General features: G+C 46.6%; 1 protein-coding gene across 1 annotated transcript in view; it reads right to left on the bottom strand.

Moving 5' to 3' along the window:
- Positions 1 to 16,097, bottom strand: part of HEG1 (heart development protein with EGF like domains 1) — an 83,661-nt gene that overhangs the window by 12,865 nt on the left and 54,699 nt on the right. Inside the window, exons 13-14 of the mRNA XM_052645155.1 lie at positions 11,119 to 11,161; positions 10,946 to 10,983 (exon numbers count right to left, since the gene is read on the bottom strand). Of these exons, the coding sequence (XP_052501115.1) occupies positions 10,946 to 10,983; positions 11,119 to 11,161 (81 nt within the window). The remainder of the gene's footprint in view (positions 1 to 10,945; positions 10,984 to 11,118; positions 11,162 to 16,097) is intronic.

Consider the following 16,097-nt stretch of genomic DNA (forward strand, 5'->3'; position numbering starts at 1 on the left):
GGTCTAAAAACTGAGTATTGATAGTTACCCTTTTGTAAGGGAAATGTACATTAGAAAGAGACTTGTACCAGGAAGAAAGCTAATATCAGAGAGAACTTTTTCACCTGACTTATCTGCTTGGCACACAACCTTTGTTTCCCGAACATTTCCTCTTCTCACTTTCCTATAAACTGCACTTTCCCCTTTGAAACCCTAGACACCTGGCCTTTTCTTCAGCTCAGGAGGGTATGTGAGCCTCAATCATCTGGCTGCCTTTTGAGTCTCACATCTTTGTGGGGTCCCCGTGTGTATTCACAGAATTAAAATAGTTTTTTCTCCTGTTACTCTGGCTTTTAATGGGGGTAGGGATGTCTCAGCCAAGAATCTGGAAGGGTAGAGGGAAAATGACTTTTCCTCCCCCAAACTATTTTGAGAAGAGTTCCCCATTCTTAGCCCCTCCTAGAACAGGGGCTCCCAGATTCTACCTGAAGACCAGCCTAATGGCACTGTTACCAATTCATGGTCAGATGAGAAAAATAAGAGATGCATGCATGTATTTTTCAAAACCTAAACTTTTTTTTTTTCTTAGTTTTAATACTTTCTAAAATTTGGTCCTTCTTACTTTTTTCCCTCACTTAATATAGATGCATTTTTAAATGTGTAAATTATGCCTCTAGTAAAGCTGGTTTTTAAAAAGTAATTGGGAGAAAAAGATAGTATTTTCTTGGTTACTTCCCATTCTTTGGAGTTTTTTGAAATTTTTGAATTTATGGTGATATAAAAAATTTTAAATACAGTTTTAGGTTCTTACTTGGTAAAATTAAAAGAAGGCAACCACAATTTTATAAGCATCACTGCATAACCTTGGATAGGAATTGGATAGTCTCAACACACACATACACATTGAATTTAATTATCAGAAATTAGCAGTCATATAAACAAGCACTTATCATGTATAATAAACAATATAAATTTTAATTAATTGATTTCATACCTGTGTATTTCTGGGAAAATCATATTTTCAATATAATCTATTAAATATTCAGGTTATTTTTTGCTGTGGAAATACGATTATAATTGTGCTTTCAGGCTGTAAGGTCCAGTATGAAAAAAAAAGAGCCAATAACTGGATTTTCTATAGTAAATTAGGATGGAACCATGCTCTCTAGGTATTTAGGTAAAGTCAAAGGATAATGCATAGAGGTGACAATGGGCAGATAGTGAGAGAGGAGCAAATACAAGAGCAATACAAATATCCCCAACCATTCACCTGTCTTTTCTTGAAATAACTAGCACAGAAACCTGATTACTATGAAAAATCATCAGTATTAAGATACCCAGGAAACAAAGTCAAACCAAGAAATGAGTTAATTCTCTCCCTCACCTCCTGACACACGTGGTCAAGCTTCATTTTTTAAAAGTGAGGACAAAAGACAAACCTCATGCATGTGTCGGCTTCTCTTTATCTCCACCAACACAACCTAGGCCCCCGCTTACCCTTGACCCGACAAATGTAATGTAAGCACCTCCCAACTCATCTTTCTGAGCCCAGGGTTGCCCACTCAATTGAAAAACCAGACCTAAGCACACCACTTCCCTGCTTCGAAACACCTTGAGTGGCACCCTCTGCTCCCAAGCAGAGACCCAAGTCTAGCTCCTGCTCTGCTTATCCCTCCACACCAAGTCCATGCTTTCTCACTTCCAGCAAAACAAGCACGCATTTGTCTTGGAAGTGACCCTTGCAAGTGGCTGCGATTGTAGCAGGCTCCCCTTTGCAACAAGCACCCTAAAAGCCCCCTTTGTGTCTGAAAAGAGACAAAGACAGTGGAGACCAGTGCTTCCCAAACCATCCATGGTCAAGGGCCAGTTTTTTTGGCTTGTGCTTTTGGATATTATTTTTAAATGAAGAAAATAAAGTCTCATTTGTTCCTTTGTCTTTTCCCCTGGGCACCAGCTCTCATGGATTGCTTTCTCTCCTTTTTATTTTTAAAGAGTCTACTGCAGACCAATACTAAAATACAATGAGGCTATTCACCTTACAAAGGACCCCACGCTTGGGTGTCCTAGCCGCGCTCCTGTAAAGGACTCTAAGTGCTCACTTATTGTTTCTGTGCCACCTTGTAACTGTCTTGTCTCCATTCACAGCCCCCTCCGCCACTTTGAGGGGCGCTGTGTTATGAGGTGGTTCTATATGACTTCAGGTCCCCTTGACTGTGACAAAAATGAAGTTGTTTTTAAGAATGAAGCTATTGGGGGAGCTCCCTGGAGGTCCAGTGGTTAGCACTCTGTGCTCTGATTGCCAGGGCCCAAGTTCAATCCCTGGTCGGGGAACTAAGACCCTGCGAGGCAGGTGCATGCCAAAACAAAACAACAAAAGAAATTACTGTTTTGCTATAAAAGTGAAAACATGTTTTAGGATGTCATCACCCACATCTACGGCTGCCCACAGCTCTTAATAACACAGCTGGGAGCTTATCAATAGGAGCCTATGAAGAAGCACCATGAGTGAGGGAACACACAGATTCTATACACTCAAGAGTTTGTGAGGCCTCTCTAAAAGCATCCAGTCTGGAGAAGGCTATCCTTTGCTGATCTAAACAGCTTTCTGAAGACCTTGGGACACCAGTTCCTCCCACCTCCCAAGGTAAAGGAGACTCTTCTACCAGCAGTGCTGGAAGTCGTGCAGCAGTTTAGCCCCATGAAGATCATCTTGCTTGCCAACCCAAGTGTTTTGGTTCCCTAGAAACCTGCTCTGGAAACAAGACCTCTGGCTTTTGTGCTGACAACTGGAGATCAGCTGAACCGTCTCTCCTGGGAACCAACTTGTTGAAAGGAAACCTCAGTTAAGTTTAGACTTTACTCCTTTCATCTGCCCTTTCCTGGAACAGCAGTGTAATTAATAAATATGTCATTAGTTTGGACTGTTATCTCCTTATCGACTTACTAAGAAACATTATCCCGTATGCTATAGGCCAGTGCTTCTCCAACTTTTCCTGTCCATCTGAATCACCCAGTTCAGTTCAGTCGCTCAGTTGTGTCCGACTCTGCGACCCCATGAATCGCAGCACGCCAGGCCTCCCTGTCCATCACCAACTCCCGGAGTTCACTCAAACTCACGTCCATTGAGTCAGTGATGCCATCCAGCCATCTCATCCTCTGTCGTCCCCTTCTCCTCCTGCCCCCAATCCCTCCCAGCATCAGTCTTTTCCAATGAGGATATGTGAAATCTCTGGTCCCCACCAGAGGCGGGGGGGGGGCGGGGCCTGGTCCCCACCCCCAAGAGATTTGATTCAGCAGGTCTGGGCAAGGTCCAAGAAGTTGTATCTCTGGTAAGCTTCTGGGGGATGGAAATGCTATCAACCTGCAGGCCAGACCTTGGGTGGCACTGGCTTAAATTATGCAGGAGAGGAAAGAACACAGGACTGAAAGCCAGAAGACCTCTGTGCATGTGAGCTCAGAGAAAGCGTCTGGGAGGGAACTCACAAAAATGTTCAGACATCAGTGCCACCTCGGGTACTGATGGACTGGTACTTTCTTCGTGTTTTTCTGCCTCCCAAACTTTATTCATGTCTTTCTATATACATAGAGACACACACAACCTTCTCTAAATCCAGAAATTAAATGTGTATATGTGTACCTATATAATTTACTTCATACACATACATTTTTAAAAAGTCATTTGATGTTCTCTGGCAGCTATTTCACTGGAAGCTTGTAATAAGCTTGTAGATAATGTAGTCACAGATCTTTCTTCTCATGTTGCTGTTGTTCGGTCGCTAAGTCATGTCCAATGCTTTGTGACCCCAAGGACTGTGGCATGCCAGGCTTCCCTGTCCTCCACCCACTATCTCCCAGAGCTTGCTCAAGTTCATGTCTATTGAGTTGGTGACGTTATCCAGCCATCTCATCCTTTGCTGCCCTCTTCTCTTTTTGCCTTCAATTCTTCCCAGCATCAGGGTCTTTTCTAATGAGTCAGCTTTTCACATCAGGTGGCCAAAGTATTGGTGCTTCAGCTTCAGCAACAGTCCTTCCAATTAATATTTAGGGTTGGTTTCCTTTAGGATTGACTAGTTTGATCTCCTTGCTGTCCAAGGAACTCTCAAGAATCTTCTCTAGTACTTTTTTCTCATACCTGCAGTCAAGTCAGCTCAGGAACTGCAACTGATCTTTCACGTTTAAGGACTGATTTAGATTTACGATGAGGTCACACAATGATTACAGTGCATGGGATTTATATCAACGCCTACTATAATGTTCACTAATCCTGTAGGTTTCCTGCATGTTCAGGTGAGAGTGAAGGTCATGGGTGTTGTCTTAGGGTGGTCTGTTCTATCCTTCCTCCTTTGAAGAGATCCTGCAGAATGATGATCCTGGAATTCTTTGTTTTCCTTTGTCTTCCACATTTGTTGACATTTCTTTATTCTTCTTGTGGTTTGATCACCAGTTCAGTCCAGTTCAGTCGCTCAGTTGTGTCCGACTCTTTGTGACCCCATGAATCACAGCACACCAGGCCTCCCTGTCCATCACCAACTCCCAGAGTTCACTCAGACTCACATTCACCAAGTCAGTGATGCCATCCAGCCATCTCATCCTCTGTCGTTCCCTTCTCCTCCTGCCCCCAATCCCTCCCAGCATCAGAGTCTTTTCCAATGAGTCAATTCTTCGCATGAGGTGGCCAAAGTACTGGAGGTTCAGCTTTAGCATCATTCCTTCCAAAGAAATCCCAGGACTGATCTCCTTCAGAATGGACTGGTTGGATCTCCTTGCAGTCCAAGGGACTCTCAAGAGTCTTCTCCAACACCACAGTTCAAAAGCATCAATTCTGCTCAGCCTTCTTCACAGTCCATCTCTCACATCCATACATGACCACAGGCAAAACCATAGCCTTGACTAGACAGACCTTAGTCGGCAAAGTAATGTCTCTGCTTTTGAATATGCTATCTAGGTTGGTCATAACTTTTCTTCCAAGGAGTAAGTGTCTTTTAATTTCATGGCATAGGTTTCTGTTTTGTCATTGCTGTTGCCATTTTTCATTAAGCCAACCCACTCTGGGCCTTAGTCTTTCCTATAAGCCGTATTTGTCCTTGCTTATATGGTTATTTGGAATCTATAGGACTGTCTGCTTAGCCAACCCCCTCCTGGGAACTATCCACTCCCTTCCACATGCAGGGTTCAGTGGGGCAGTCATGCTTGTACTTTAACACCATCCCAAGCCACAAAAGTTTGGTCTGGGAGTAAACACAAGATCCCAACTGGATCAATTAGTTCTTCCCAGGAATCTCATTTTGGGAGACAGAACCTTTTATTTAAAAATGACCAAGGTACTGACACACACTCGAAGCTGTCTGCTGAGCCTATTCTCCATTGTGAGGCAGCGAGTTTGTGCACAGACCCACAGTAAGAGCCAGGACAGAGATGAAGATGGCTCCATGTTAACATGTGCCCTGAAAAGAAGGTACCGACCTCTGCTGAGACTCCCCACAACGCCCTGATTCTTGCCACTCCTGAAGCTGGAATTTCATGATTTCCAATAATCCGTCTTCATTGTTCAAGCTAGCTACATTTATTTACCCCAGAAGAATCTTAGCCAATTGTGATACTGATTTATAAGAAATAATTTTTATCTGTTCCCCATCCTTGTTCCAGGCATAGCTCCTAAAACTCTAGGAATTTCCTAAGCTTGCAGAGCAATGGTGTCTTTTTGTACATTAGTGACAGCTGGATAGCCCTTAGGTAACTCTTGGATGGATGTTTGCTGCCAGGGAAACCAGTTTGTGATTAGCCCATTAGAACTTTCGATCCTACCGCCAACCTTCTGGGAAGGAAGAGGGGCTAGAGACTGAATTCAATCACCAATGGCCAGTGATTTAATCAACTGTGCCTGGGTAATGAAGCCTCCCATAAAACCCCAAAAGGACAGGGTTCAGAGAACTCCAGGTTGGTGAAGGTTGGGAAATGAGGGGAGGATGGGAGGGCTGGGAGAGGGCACAACATTCCCGGCCCTTCCCCTAACTTGGCCTTGTGCATCTCTTCCATCCAGCTGTTCAGGAATTCTCTCCTTTTATAATAAGCTGAAAAGAAAAGTGAAAGTCGCTCAGTCATGTCTGACTCTTTGCGACCCCATGGACTGTCCATGGAATTCTCCAGTATTTGCCAGAATACTGGAGTGGGTAGCCTTTCCTTTTTCCAGGGGAATCTTCCCAATCCAGGGATGAAACCCAGGTCTCCTACACTGCAGGCAGATTCTTTACCAGCTGAGCCACAAGGGAAGCCCATGAATACTCGAGTGGGGAGCCTATCGCTTCTCCAGCAGATCTGCCCAACCCAGGAATCGAACTGGCGTCTCCTGCATTGCAGGCAGCTTCTTTACCAACTGAGCTATCAGGGAAGCCAATAGCTCAGAACTCAAACTAGTGGAAATGCTATGTGTGGCAGGAGTCACTCATAACACACTGCTCAGGAGGAGGACGAGATCATTAGTCACCCAGCAGTGAGCTTGAAGTCTCGTGCATCTGTTAATAAGCTGGCATCTAGTAAAATCTTTCCTGAGTTCTGTGAGCCAGTACAGCAAATCAATGGGCCCTAGGGAGGAGGCCACTGGAACCTCTGATCTACAGCCAGTTGGCCAGAAGCACAGGTGACAGCCTGGATGCGGGACTGGGGTCTGCTGGGGAGGGGTGTGGGGTGGGAAAGTCAGCGGACCCAGCCCTTAAGCTGTGGGATGCACCTGGAGACAGTGTCAGAACTGAGATAACTGGCTTAGTGATGTGGAAAAAAATACATCGGAATTGATGTCAGAACCGTACCAACCCATATCCCTTCCTTTAAACTCAGGCCTCGTTACAGACCTTTCTAGGTGGCCACATTCGCTTCATTTTAAAATTCATTCAGTTCTCCCACTTGCCTCTCACTGTGTTCATTAGTGACGTGTGGTTAGGGTTCTGCCGTTTAAATCTTTCCACTCCTCTTACATCATCTCTCCTTTAGAACTCTGTTCACAGCGTTCTTTTTTTTTCCTTTTGAAATTTCCCTTTCTCGCATCTACAGACTGTAAACGTGGCCGTAACACACAAGAGTAGGGAGAGTTGCAATCCCCTCTTCCAGGGCTGCTTCCTTTCAGTTCTGACACCAAGTGAGAGGTTTGCTGTTAGCTGCATGAGACTTCCAGCTGACTGCTGGATAACTAATGATCTCTTCCTCCTTCTGAGCAGTGTTACAAGTGACTCCTGCTGACACATAGCATTTCCACTGGTTTGAGTTCTGCTGCTGCTGCTAAGTTGCTTCAGTCGTGTCCGACTCTGTGCGACCCCATAGACGGCAGCCCACCAGGCTCCCCCGTCCCTGGGATTCTCCAGGCAAGAACACTGGAGTGGGTTGCCATTTCCTTCTCCAACGCATGAAAGTGAAAAGTGAAAAGGAAGTCGCTCAGTCGTGTCCGACTCTTCGCGACCCCATGGACTGCAGCCCACCAGGCTCCTCCGCCGCCCAATGTAACTACAAGGTGAAGACTTCATACACCTGCCACCAGGCTGTGGGTTGAGGTGGGAAGACAAGGCAGAAAGATCTGTCAGCTGAATGTTTGGTTTCAGTGGAAGAGGAAGACACCACCAAGACATGCGGGAAACAGACTCCACATCCTCCTGGCTGCTCAGGAAGCCTGGCAGGGAAGGAGTCTCCACTGGAGAGATGCAGGGCATTGGAATGGAAAGGGTGCCTTACAAAAGGATGTGTCATGGATAAAGAGAAGGGATGGATTAAAATGTCTGCAGCCAGAAAAAAGTAATCTAGGAAAATTATCTGACGATGTTCTATCCTCACCAAGTGACAGTGACCCCAAACAGAAGAATGGCAATACAAAGAAGAAAAAAGATTTTAAATTGATAATAAGAGGGGATGGTTAAGTAAATTATGATATATACAGAGCAGAATTTAACAGAACTGTCTAAAGTCACGTTATAAATTTATGCCAATGAAAACACTGCACAGTTTACTAAGTTCAAAGGCAGGTTACAAAACAGTATCTTCTGTGAGATCCAATTTCTGTTAAACAGACACATACAAACCTCTGGTATACTGGTTCTTAAACTGTGAGATGTATGCAAATCTGCCTATTAACTGAATCCAGGAGTCTGGTTAAAATTCTGATTCTAATTCAGTAGGTCCAAAGTGAAGAGGTTTGAAATCCTGCATTTCTAACAAGGTCCTGGGTGCTGTTGGTGGTCCTGTCCACCACATGTCATAACAGGGATATACAGCAGGGTATTAGCAGTGAGGTTTAATGGGTGATGAGACTTTAGTTTTCTTCTTCCCTTGTATCTCTGCTAATTAATTTGGATTACAGAAGGAAAATTAAGGTACAAGTTTTTTTTTTAATGTTATGAAAAGACAAAATTCACCTACTTTAAAAAGAGAAAAACAGGTGCAGCAAACCATGTGGTCATGAGAGATATAATAAAATTGCGAGAAGGAGCCTCTATAAAATTCACGCAAAGAAGGAAATGTGCCTGCCTGAGAAAGGCTGGGAGGGGGACAAGGGGAAGTGAGGACACTCTGACAACCACTCTGTAAGAATTCTAGAGCCACAGGACAGCGGCACAAGAAAACAGAACTGCTGGGATCTGTGGTATAAACACATACTTCATATGGAAAGGAAACTAAAAGGGGAGCAGTGATGAGACAGGCGCAGCCCTGCCCTGCCCGGCGCGGGTGCACATGGGGACCAAGGGATGTGAGAGGAGAGCTTGTTCTGCCCTCTCCAGTCTGAAGGACGTTCTCTATGGGAGCGACACGTGACATCTGGGTGCAACTAGAAAGCTAAAAGGCTGCAGAAAGGCAGGTCAGAGGCTGTGCCTAAAGCCTGAATACAGTAGAGCTGGCTGATTCCCAGGAACGCAGGTGTGAGGGAGCCACAGGGCCACGTGCACGGTTGGACAGAGCAGGGTGCCCTATCTCACAGGGCTTGGGCAGCAGAGCACGTGTCCCCAGAAGGCTGCAGAGAGCAGTGGTTCTTTTCTACAAAAGGTCCAGCCTGAGTCCGACCCCTGACAAGGCATTTAAACTGTCTTTGGTGGCGACAGCAGAATGACAGGGGTGGGTGGTTATCTCTGTTATTTGGCACAAAACACCAGGTGACAAGTCACAGACCTCACAAGGCATTAGCCATCAGCATAGGTGGGGGTGCTGACCGGAGATGGCATGTGCTGATTATTATCAGTGACTATTAATTGCTTTGTGACACTGACATGCAAACAGATGTCAAAGTCATAAAGTGGTATTCACGCCATCAGAGTTAACCAGAGTCCCCAACAAAGCGTGGCCCAACGAAAGGGGGCAGAGAGCTAGCCATCCAGACCAGAGTCTGCCCTCTGCTGGAAATGACTGTGATGACTCCGACAAAAGGGAGGAAAAGGAAATCTCAGGAACAGAGAGAGATCCTGCTGCTTCCAAGGCCCCACCCACATCATGCGGAGACACAGTAACTCACAGAACGGTCCGTGGAAGTGGCGTACATCATCTCCACATACGTGGTATTTAATGATCTCTGAAAAGCAAATCACTAACTGCCATCAAGAGCAACGCGCTACTCCCTTCTCTTTCAACCCTTTTGAGGGTTTTTCACTGATCCATTTTTGCTCTTCCACTCACAGAGGAATAGGAAGCATTGTCTAGTGAAACCTAGTCAGGGAGCTGTTTGACTACAAGCAAGTGAGAAGTACTGGCTCATCCTACGAGGGGCTGAGGAGCCCCAGGAGGACAGGCAAGTGGGTCCTGCTCCCGGCTCAGCCCCAGCTGGCTACATCTCTCCATGCATCGTCGAGTCTCACTCACACTCTTACTAAACCAAGTACCCCTGTGATATCATGCTATAAGAAAGATCTACCTAGTCTTCACCCTCCTCCCCTGTTTCTTCCATGAGAGCTTTAAAAACACTTGGAATGTATGACTGATGCGGTAAGGGGAGCATCTCTTGTTAAATAAAGTCATGTCTACTTGTGGGAGAGTAAACTTAAGACTATGGACTGCTGGCAGATTCTACAGAACGAGGGACAAAGCTATCCTAAAATGCTGACTGTTATTATTCCTTCTTCATCCTATACCCTAGAATTTCTTTCAGTAGTTTTGCAGGTCACTTAAACTTCTTAGGTCTCAGGATAAGAAAATGTCAGTGAAAGTGATCTGAAATGAATCCCAACTGCTTTTCTCAGAGAAGTAAATTGAGTATGAAAATGCCACATGGACGGTCAGTGCCCCTCGACCACTGTACTCCAGGGGCGCAGACGGCAGCTAAGATCAGGGGCCTCTGCAGTCTGCGTCCAGCCATGACCCCCACCCTGACGACACTGGTCTAAATGGCCCCATGCCCTCTGTCCTCCTTACTGCCTCCTGACTTGATTTTCTTGATCAAAAATGCCTTCCTGCTCTAAGACTTGCTAGTTCTACAGAGGCTACTGACTAGAGTCTAATTTCTCAGGCTCTATCAAAAACCCCAAGAATTTGATCCTCACATACTCTGCCAACCTAATCCTTCACTCTCTACCTTCCTCTCTGTCCTCAGCCACACCTGCTTACACGTTGTCCCCCAAAATCACAGGCCCAGGCTGGCCCAAGACCTTTGTTCAGGTTGTTCCCTCTGCCTGGATTCCTTCTCCCTCCATACCAGTCACTGCCAGTCTTCCTCCAGTTCCAGCCCCTCTAAGAAGTACCCAGGAGGCTCTTCTATTCTCCTGGGGGTGGTCCCTCCCTCCCAGCCTCATTTATTGACTGATACTCCTCTGTCCAGCCATCTAGGAAATTTACCTAGGTAAATAAATAAATGTTTACCTCCCCTACAAACTTTCAGCCCTGGTGAGCACTCTGCTCTCCAGGCAGCTGGGAAGACAGCAGATGTGACCTGAGGGTGAGGGGAGGGGACAGACATATGTCAAAAGCCCTGCCCACATGGAACTCGGGACGCCAGCACACTTACGGTTTCCACAGTTGAGACCTCCAAGGCCAAATGGGCAACTGCAAGTTGACAGGAAAAAAAAAGAACAAGAATTAGTTTCAAATATCAGAAGAAACTACTGAGGCAATTTACCTACATAACTTCTAAAGAAGGTTTGGAACAAATTCGTCACAATAAATGAACATGCTGCCTACCTCATACAGGTTTCATTTTCAAGCCTATATCCATCTTCACAGGCTGAAAGAGAAAACGAAAACCCATGATCATGTCTATTAACTTATCTTGGCCCAGCTGATGGTTAATAAAACCAGCCACCCTAAAGTTCACAAGAATATTCTAGAACCAAAAGGCTACAAAATAGCTTTGTTGTAGGTTATTTAGTTGCTGAGTCATGTCTGACTGCAACCCTATGGACTGTATGCCAGGCTCCTCTGTCCATGAGATTTTCCAGGCAATAATACTGGAGTGGGTTGCCATTTCCTTATCCAGAGGATCTTCCTGAGCCAGGGATCGAACCTGTGTCTCCTGCATTGGCAGGTGGATTCTTCACCACAGAGCCACCTGGGAAGCCCACAAATAACTTTAGAATTATCCAAAACCTGGCCTAAATACTGCTGCCAGCTCAATCTTTCATTTCATCAAAAAGACCCCCAAAACTTAACCTCGTAGTGATTCTAGCTTCTCAGCTATAAAAAAAGGGATAATAATAATTTCTTATAGTTTCTTGGAGGGGATTAAGGAAAATGAGGCATGCAAGTGCCTTCCCACAGCACCCAGCATACAGTAATCACTACCTGTAACTGTGATCATTATCTAACATTTGCAGTTATTTCTGGAAGTTCCCTGTGGTCCCTGAGTAACTTCCTTCCATAAACACAAAGGTAAATGCCTCACCGTCTTTAATGGAAGTCAAGCCTTCTGTAACCTGCCATTGGCTCCGTTAGCAACCGTCCTTCAGGAAATGAGAAAGCCATGGTCCATGGCCAGTGTCCTGAGAGAATGCTCACCCTGCAGTCTGTGTAGTGGATTCTGGACATACCTAGCTGAGCCCTAATCAGCACACCACACAAGACTACAGCTTTGAGCCCTCTGGCACTGCGGCTTATAGACCACTGCTTCACTGCAGGCTATGGGCCAGCCATTCCCCTGCATCAGCAGTTCCTGCCCTGCCCTGATCACCGAACAGTTTCAGCACTACAATAAGCTGATAGAACATCACAAGCTGTAATGTGTGCTTGGATGAAAGTAGATAATAAAAAATAGCCTCTCAGATAAATTCATTGGTGCAAGGAATGACAGAAATTTGACTCATGGTTAATGTATGATATACGCTGCACACAAGAATCACAGTTAAGTAAAGGTACATAGCACAGAGCAGTAATCTCTAGACAGACAGCACACACTGATAGCAACGTTTGAGTGCCAGCAGCACATGGGTCAAAGGCTGCAGGCCCCACAGACTGGGAGATTGCTCACAGGCTTCCCTTCAAGAATCAGCACGTAATAACATTTAACTACGTGGGCTTCCCAGGCGGTGCTAGTGGTAAAGAACCCGCCTGCCAATGCAGGAGACACCGATTTCTGGATCGGGAAGATCCCCTGGAGAAGCCCAAGGCAACCCACCCCAGTATTCTTGCCTGGAGAATCCCACGGACAGAGGAGCCTGGCGGGGCTACAGTCCACAGGGTCGCAAAGAGTCGGACACGACTGAGCGACTGGGCGCGCACACATGCCGACGTGCTTGATGTCGTTCTATTTTTCACTGTTGGACACTGAATGATTCTAGCATCTATTTTTTTGTCATAGACTACTGACATGTCACTAGAGTCTTGCAGAATGGTGTGGTGAATACTGTTCTAAATAACCTAAATTCTCTCACAGCAGATCATGAGCGCTGTGAGCCTGCACTGCACTGTTTCAGCTCCCCTGGATTCACTTCTCCTGAGCTACACTTGCTTTATTAAAGGCAATCTCTTAGTAGCAGCAGCCCCAGGCATGGCCTAGGGTATTTATCACAGGCTATCATGGAACACATTGCCAGAATACCACTCAGTAACCTCGTGATGCGGACTTTCCAGAGAAACTTCTCTTGGGTCCCAGGATCTAGAAGAATGGGGATGGTCCTAAAGAACTATTCTTTATTTTATGGTTACTATTTTTTTCCCCAAAATCACATTCTCTCTTTGCCTTAGCGTCCCAGATGCTTAGAACTTGAGTGAGTGCCTATCTTTACCAAACAAGTGAGAACTTAGGGTATATCTTTTTGTATGTTCACATTCCTTCTAGCCTCAACAAAGTAGTCATTGTATTTCTCCTTCAACCTTATTTACCTTTTAAATTAACCTCATTTTGTTACAGTGAATTTTCATCAGGTGCTTCAAATCATTTTTGCGACAAGGTAGAGTATGATCATCGGAGAAGGCAATGGCACCCCACTCCAGTACTCTTGCCTGGAAAATCCCATGGATGGAGAAGCCTGGAAGCCTGCAGTCCATGGGGTCACTGAGGGTCGGACACGACTGAGTGACTTCACTTTCACACACTGGAGAAGGAAATGGCAACCCACTCCAGTGTTCTTGCCTGGAGAATCCCAGGGACGGGGAGCCTGGTGGGCTGCCGTCTATGGGGTCACACAGAGTCAGACACGACTGAAGTGACTTAGCAGCAGCAGCAGCAGAGTATGATCATACCCCATTTCCGGAAGGAGGAACCAGGCCCTGCTCCCAAATCTTTGATGACTTTGAGTAGGCCTCACATAGGGGTGGGTAGGTGTGGGTGTGAGTGTGTTGCTCAGTTGTGTCTGACTCTTTGCAACCCCATGGACTATAGCCCACCAGGCTCCTCAGTCCAAGGAATTCTTCAGGCAGGAATACTGGAGTGGGCAGCCATTCTCTTTTCTAGAGCATCTTCCCCACCCAGGGATCAAACCCGAGTCTCTTATGCCCTCTGCATTTCAGGTAGATTCTTTACCATCTGAGCCACCAGGGAAGCCCTTACTCAGGTGGGACCTTCTCTAAGGAACACGCAGAGCACTCCTGTCTCCCTGGAGTGGAAGTGCCATGCCTGGCGGTCCCCACACTACAGCTGGGTCATGGGAGCAGGGAAAGCTGCCCTTGGGTGACCCTCGGCTCTGACTGCAGGGCGGCCACACAGGGACTGCAGGTGCCCCAGTGACCCATCCCCACCCATCTCAGCCCCAGGACAGGTTGATGTCACACTAGTCTGTTCTATTCTGAACATTTCTTCCTGGAAATGATTTTATATCAGATCTACCCACTCAACCCTCATTTGCTGGGTAGGAGCTTTCCACGCCACGGCTGTCATCCACCCAGATGTAAGGTCCATGTGTTGTCCTGCCTGTGAGCTGATGCGCTGGGCTGTTTTCACATAGCTTCAGAAGTGGCCTGGCTTCCTGGTATAATGATATTTCCTTAGTTCAGATGGGCCCATTCAGTCATTCATCAAAGACCGACTGCTACCATGGGCCTGGTACCATGGGCTACCATGGGCTGCTCTCGGGCTCTGGGAGGGAAGCCTTGTCACAGGGCACTCCAGTGGGCCTGAGGACCCAGCTCCTCATCTCCATACCCTAGAGGGACCCTGACCCACACAGCACTGAAGATGAAATCAATGTGGCAGTATTCGTATATGCCCAAAGTGGGCTCCCCCTATTGATATGAACATAAGCAAACTCAGGCCTTCTGGCCTTTTAAAATAAAATCAGTACATGGTAGAATCTTTAGGCTTTTTTGCTCCCTTGCAGGAAACCAAATCAAGACCTGCCAACCTTGTCCTATCATATTTGCTGCCCATCATCCATTTGTTCCTTCAACAGACATTTGTGGAACCCCACAATGTACAAACATATTCTACAGACAGGCACCCACTTCCCTGGTGGCTCAGACGGGAATGAATCTGTCTGCAATGCAAGAGATCTGGGTTTGATCCCTGGGTTGGGAAGATCCCCTGGAGAAGGGAAAGGCTACTCACTCCAGTACTCTTGCCTGGAGAATGCCATGGAAGCGTGCTGAGCAGCGCTGTGGGCTTCAGACATCAGCCTAGACGTGAAGTATTAGTCACTTAGTAGTGTTCAACTCTTTGGGACCCCGTGGACTGTAGCCTGCCAGGCTCCTCTGTCCAAGTATCTGCAGTCTAGTCAGAGGAAGAGACTTGCTAACAGGTGGTTGGGATTCATCAGGACGTCTGCACGATGGAAGGAAGCTACAAGACCTCTATTGGAAGGACACCTGCTTTAATTTTACATGATGCTTTGAAAGTCTGGTAAAGACATTTTATGTGAGATAGTAGGAAGCGTGTGTGTGTGTGTGTACAACAAAAAGCAATATGCAGTTACTAATATGCAGCCGTTAATTGTAGAGATTTAGAAAACACACCCACATGCCTTTATCCTCAGTTTACACCAGGGATTTACCCACATTTGAGGTGTCCTAAAGAGTACTCCTTTTAACCATCCCTGTGCTCTAGCACCAATGGCCAGAAGATGTCACTGTAACCCCTCAGAACCCAGCCACGGGTCTGTGGCCCAAGGAGCTCCAGGATCCGTTCATGGAGCCCTGATGGTCACGGATGAAAATCTAACCAACAGGATGCCGCAGAAACCAGGCTAAGCAGGGCCTTGGCCGTAAGCCCAAAAGCTAACCACGGCTTCCTTATTCCGATTCTTGGGTCACTACTTCATGCACATAACGTTGCTTGTGCCTGTGTCCCTGTGTCTGGTAAATCTTCAGCAGCTCTGCTATTGCTAACGCTAGTCTGTAAGCGACACAATTAGGAAACTGTGGACTTGCCGAGAGAGGTAAATGACTTAGGCTAGTCAGAAGCAGAGGTGGCAAGGCTACACTTGAGACCACCTGAAACTGCACAGGCCCTGCGTACTGAACCCACCACTCCCCAGCCCCCCAGGGGCCACACAGCCCCCAGCACACGTGGATGTCAGCAGAGGTCCCCTGCCCGCCCGAGGTGGGCTCAGTGCCCTAGTTAAGACTGGCCAGGAGCACTCTGCATGAAACCAGGTAAGAAGGAACTAGGAAGCCCCATCTCCACATCAGAGTGGTAGGCTGACGGGGTGCTGAGCAGTGCCATGAGTTTCAGCATAAGGCCCGCTGCCCCAGCGTGGGCCCCTCTCTCCAAACCCCGCCCAGGGCTGCATGCA

This window comes from Budorcas taxicolor, chromosome 1, assembly GCF_023091745.1.
Source record: "Budorcas taxicolor isolate Tak-1 chromosome 1, Takin1.1, whole genome shotgun sequence".
In the NCBI taxonomy this organism is placed as follows: domain Eukaryota; kingdom Metazoa; phylum Chordata; class Mammalia; order Artiodactyla; family Bovidae; genus Budorcas; species Budorcas taxicolor.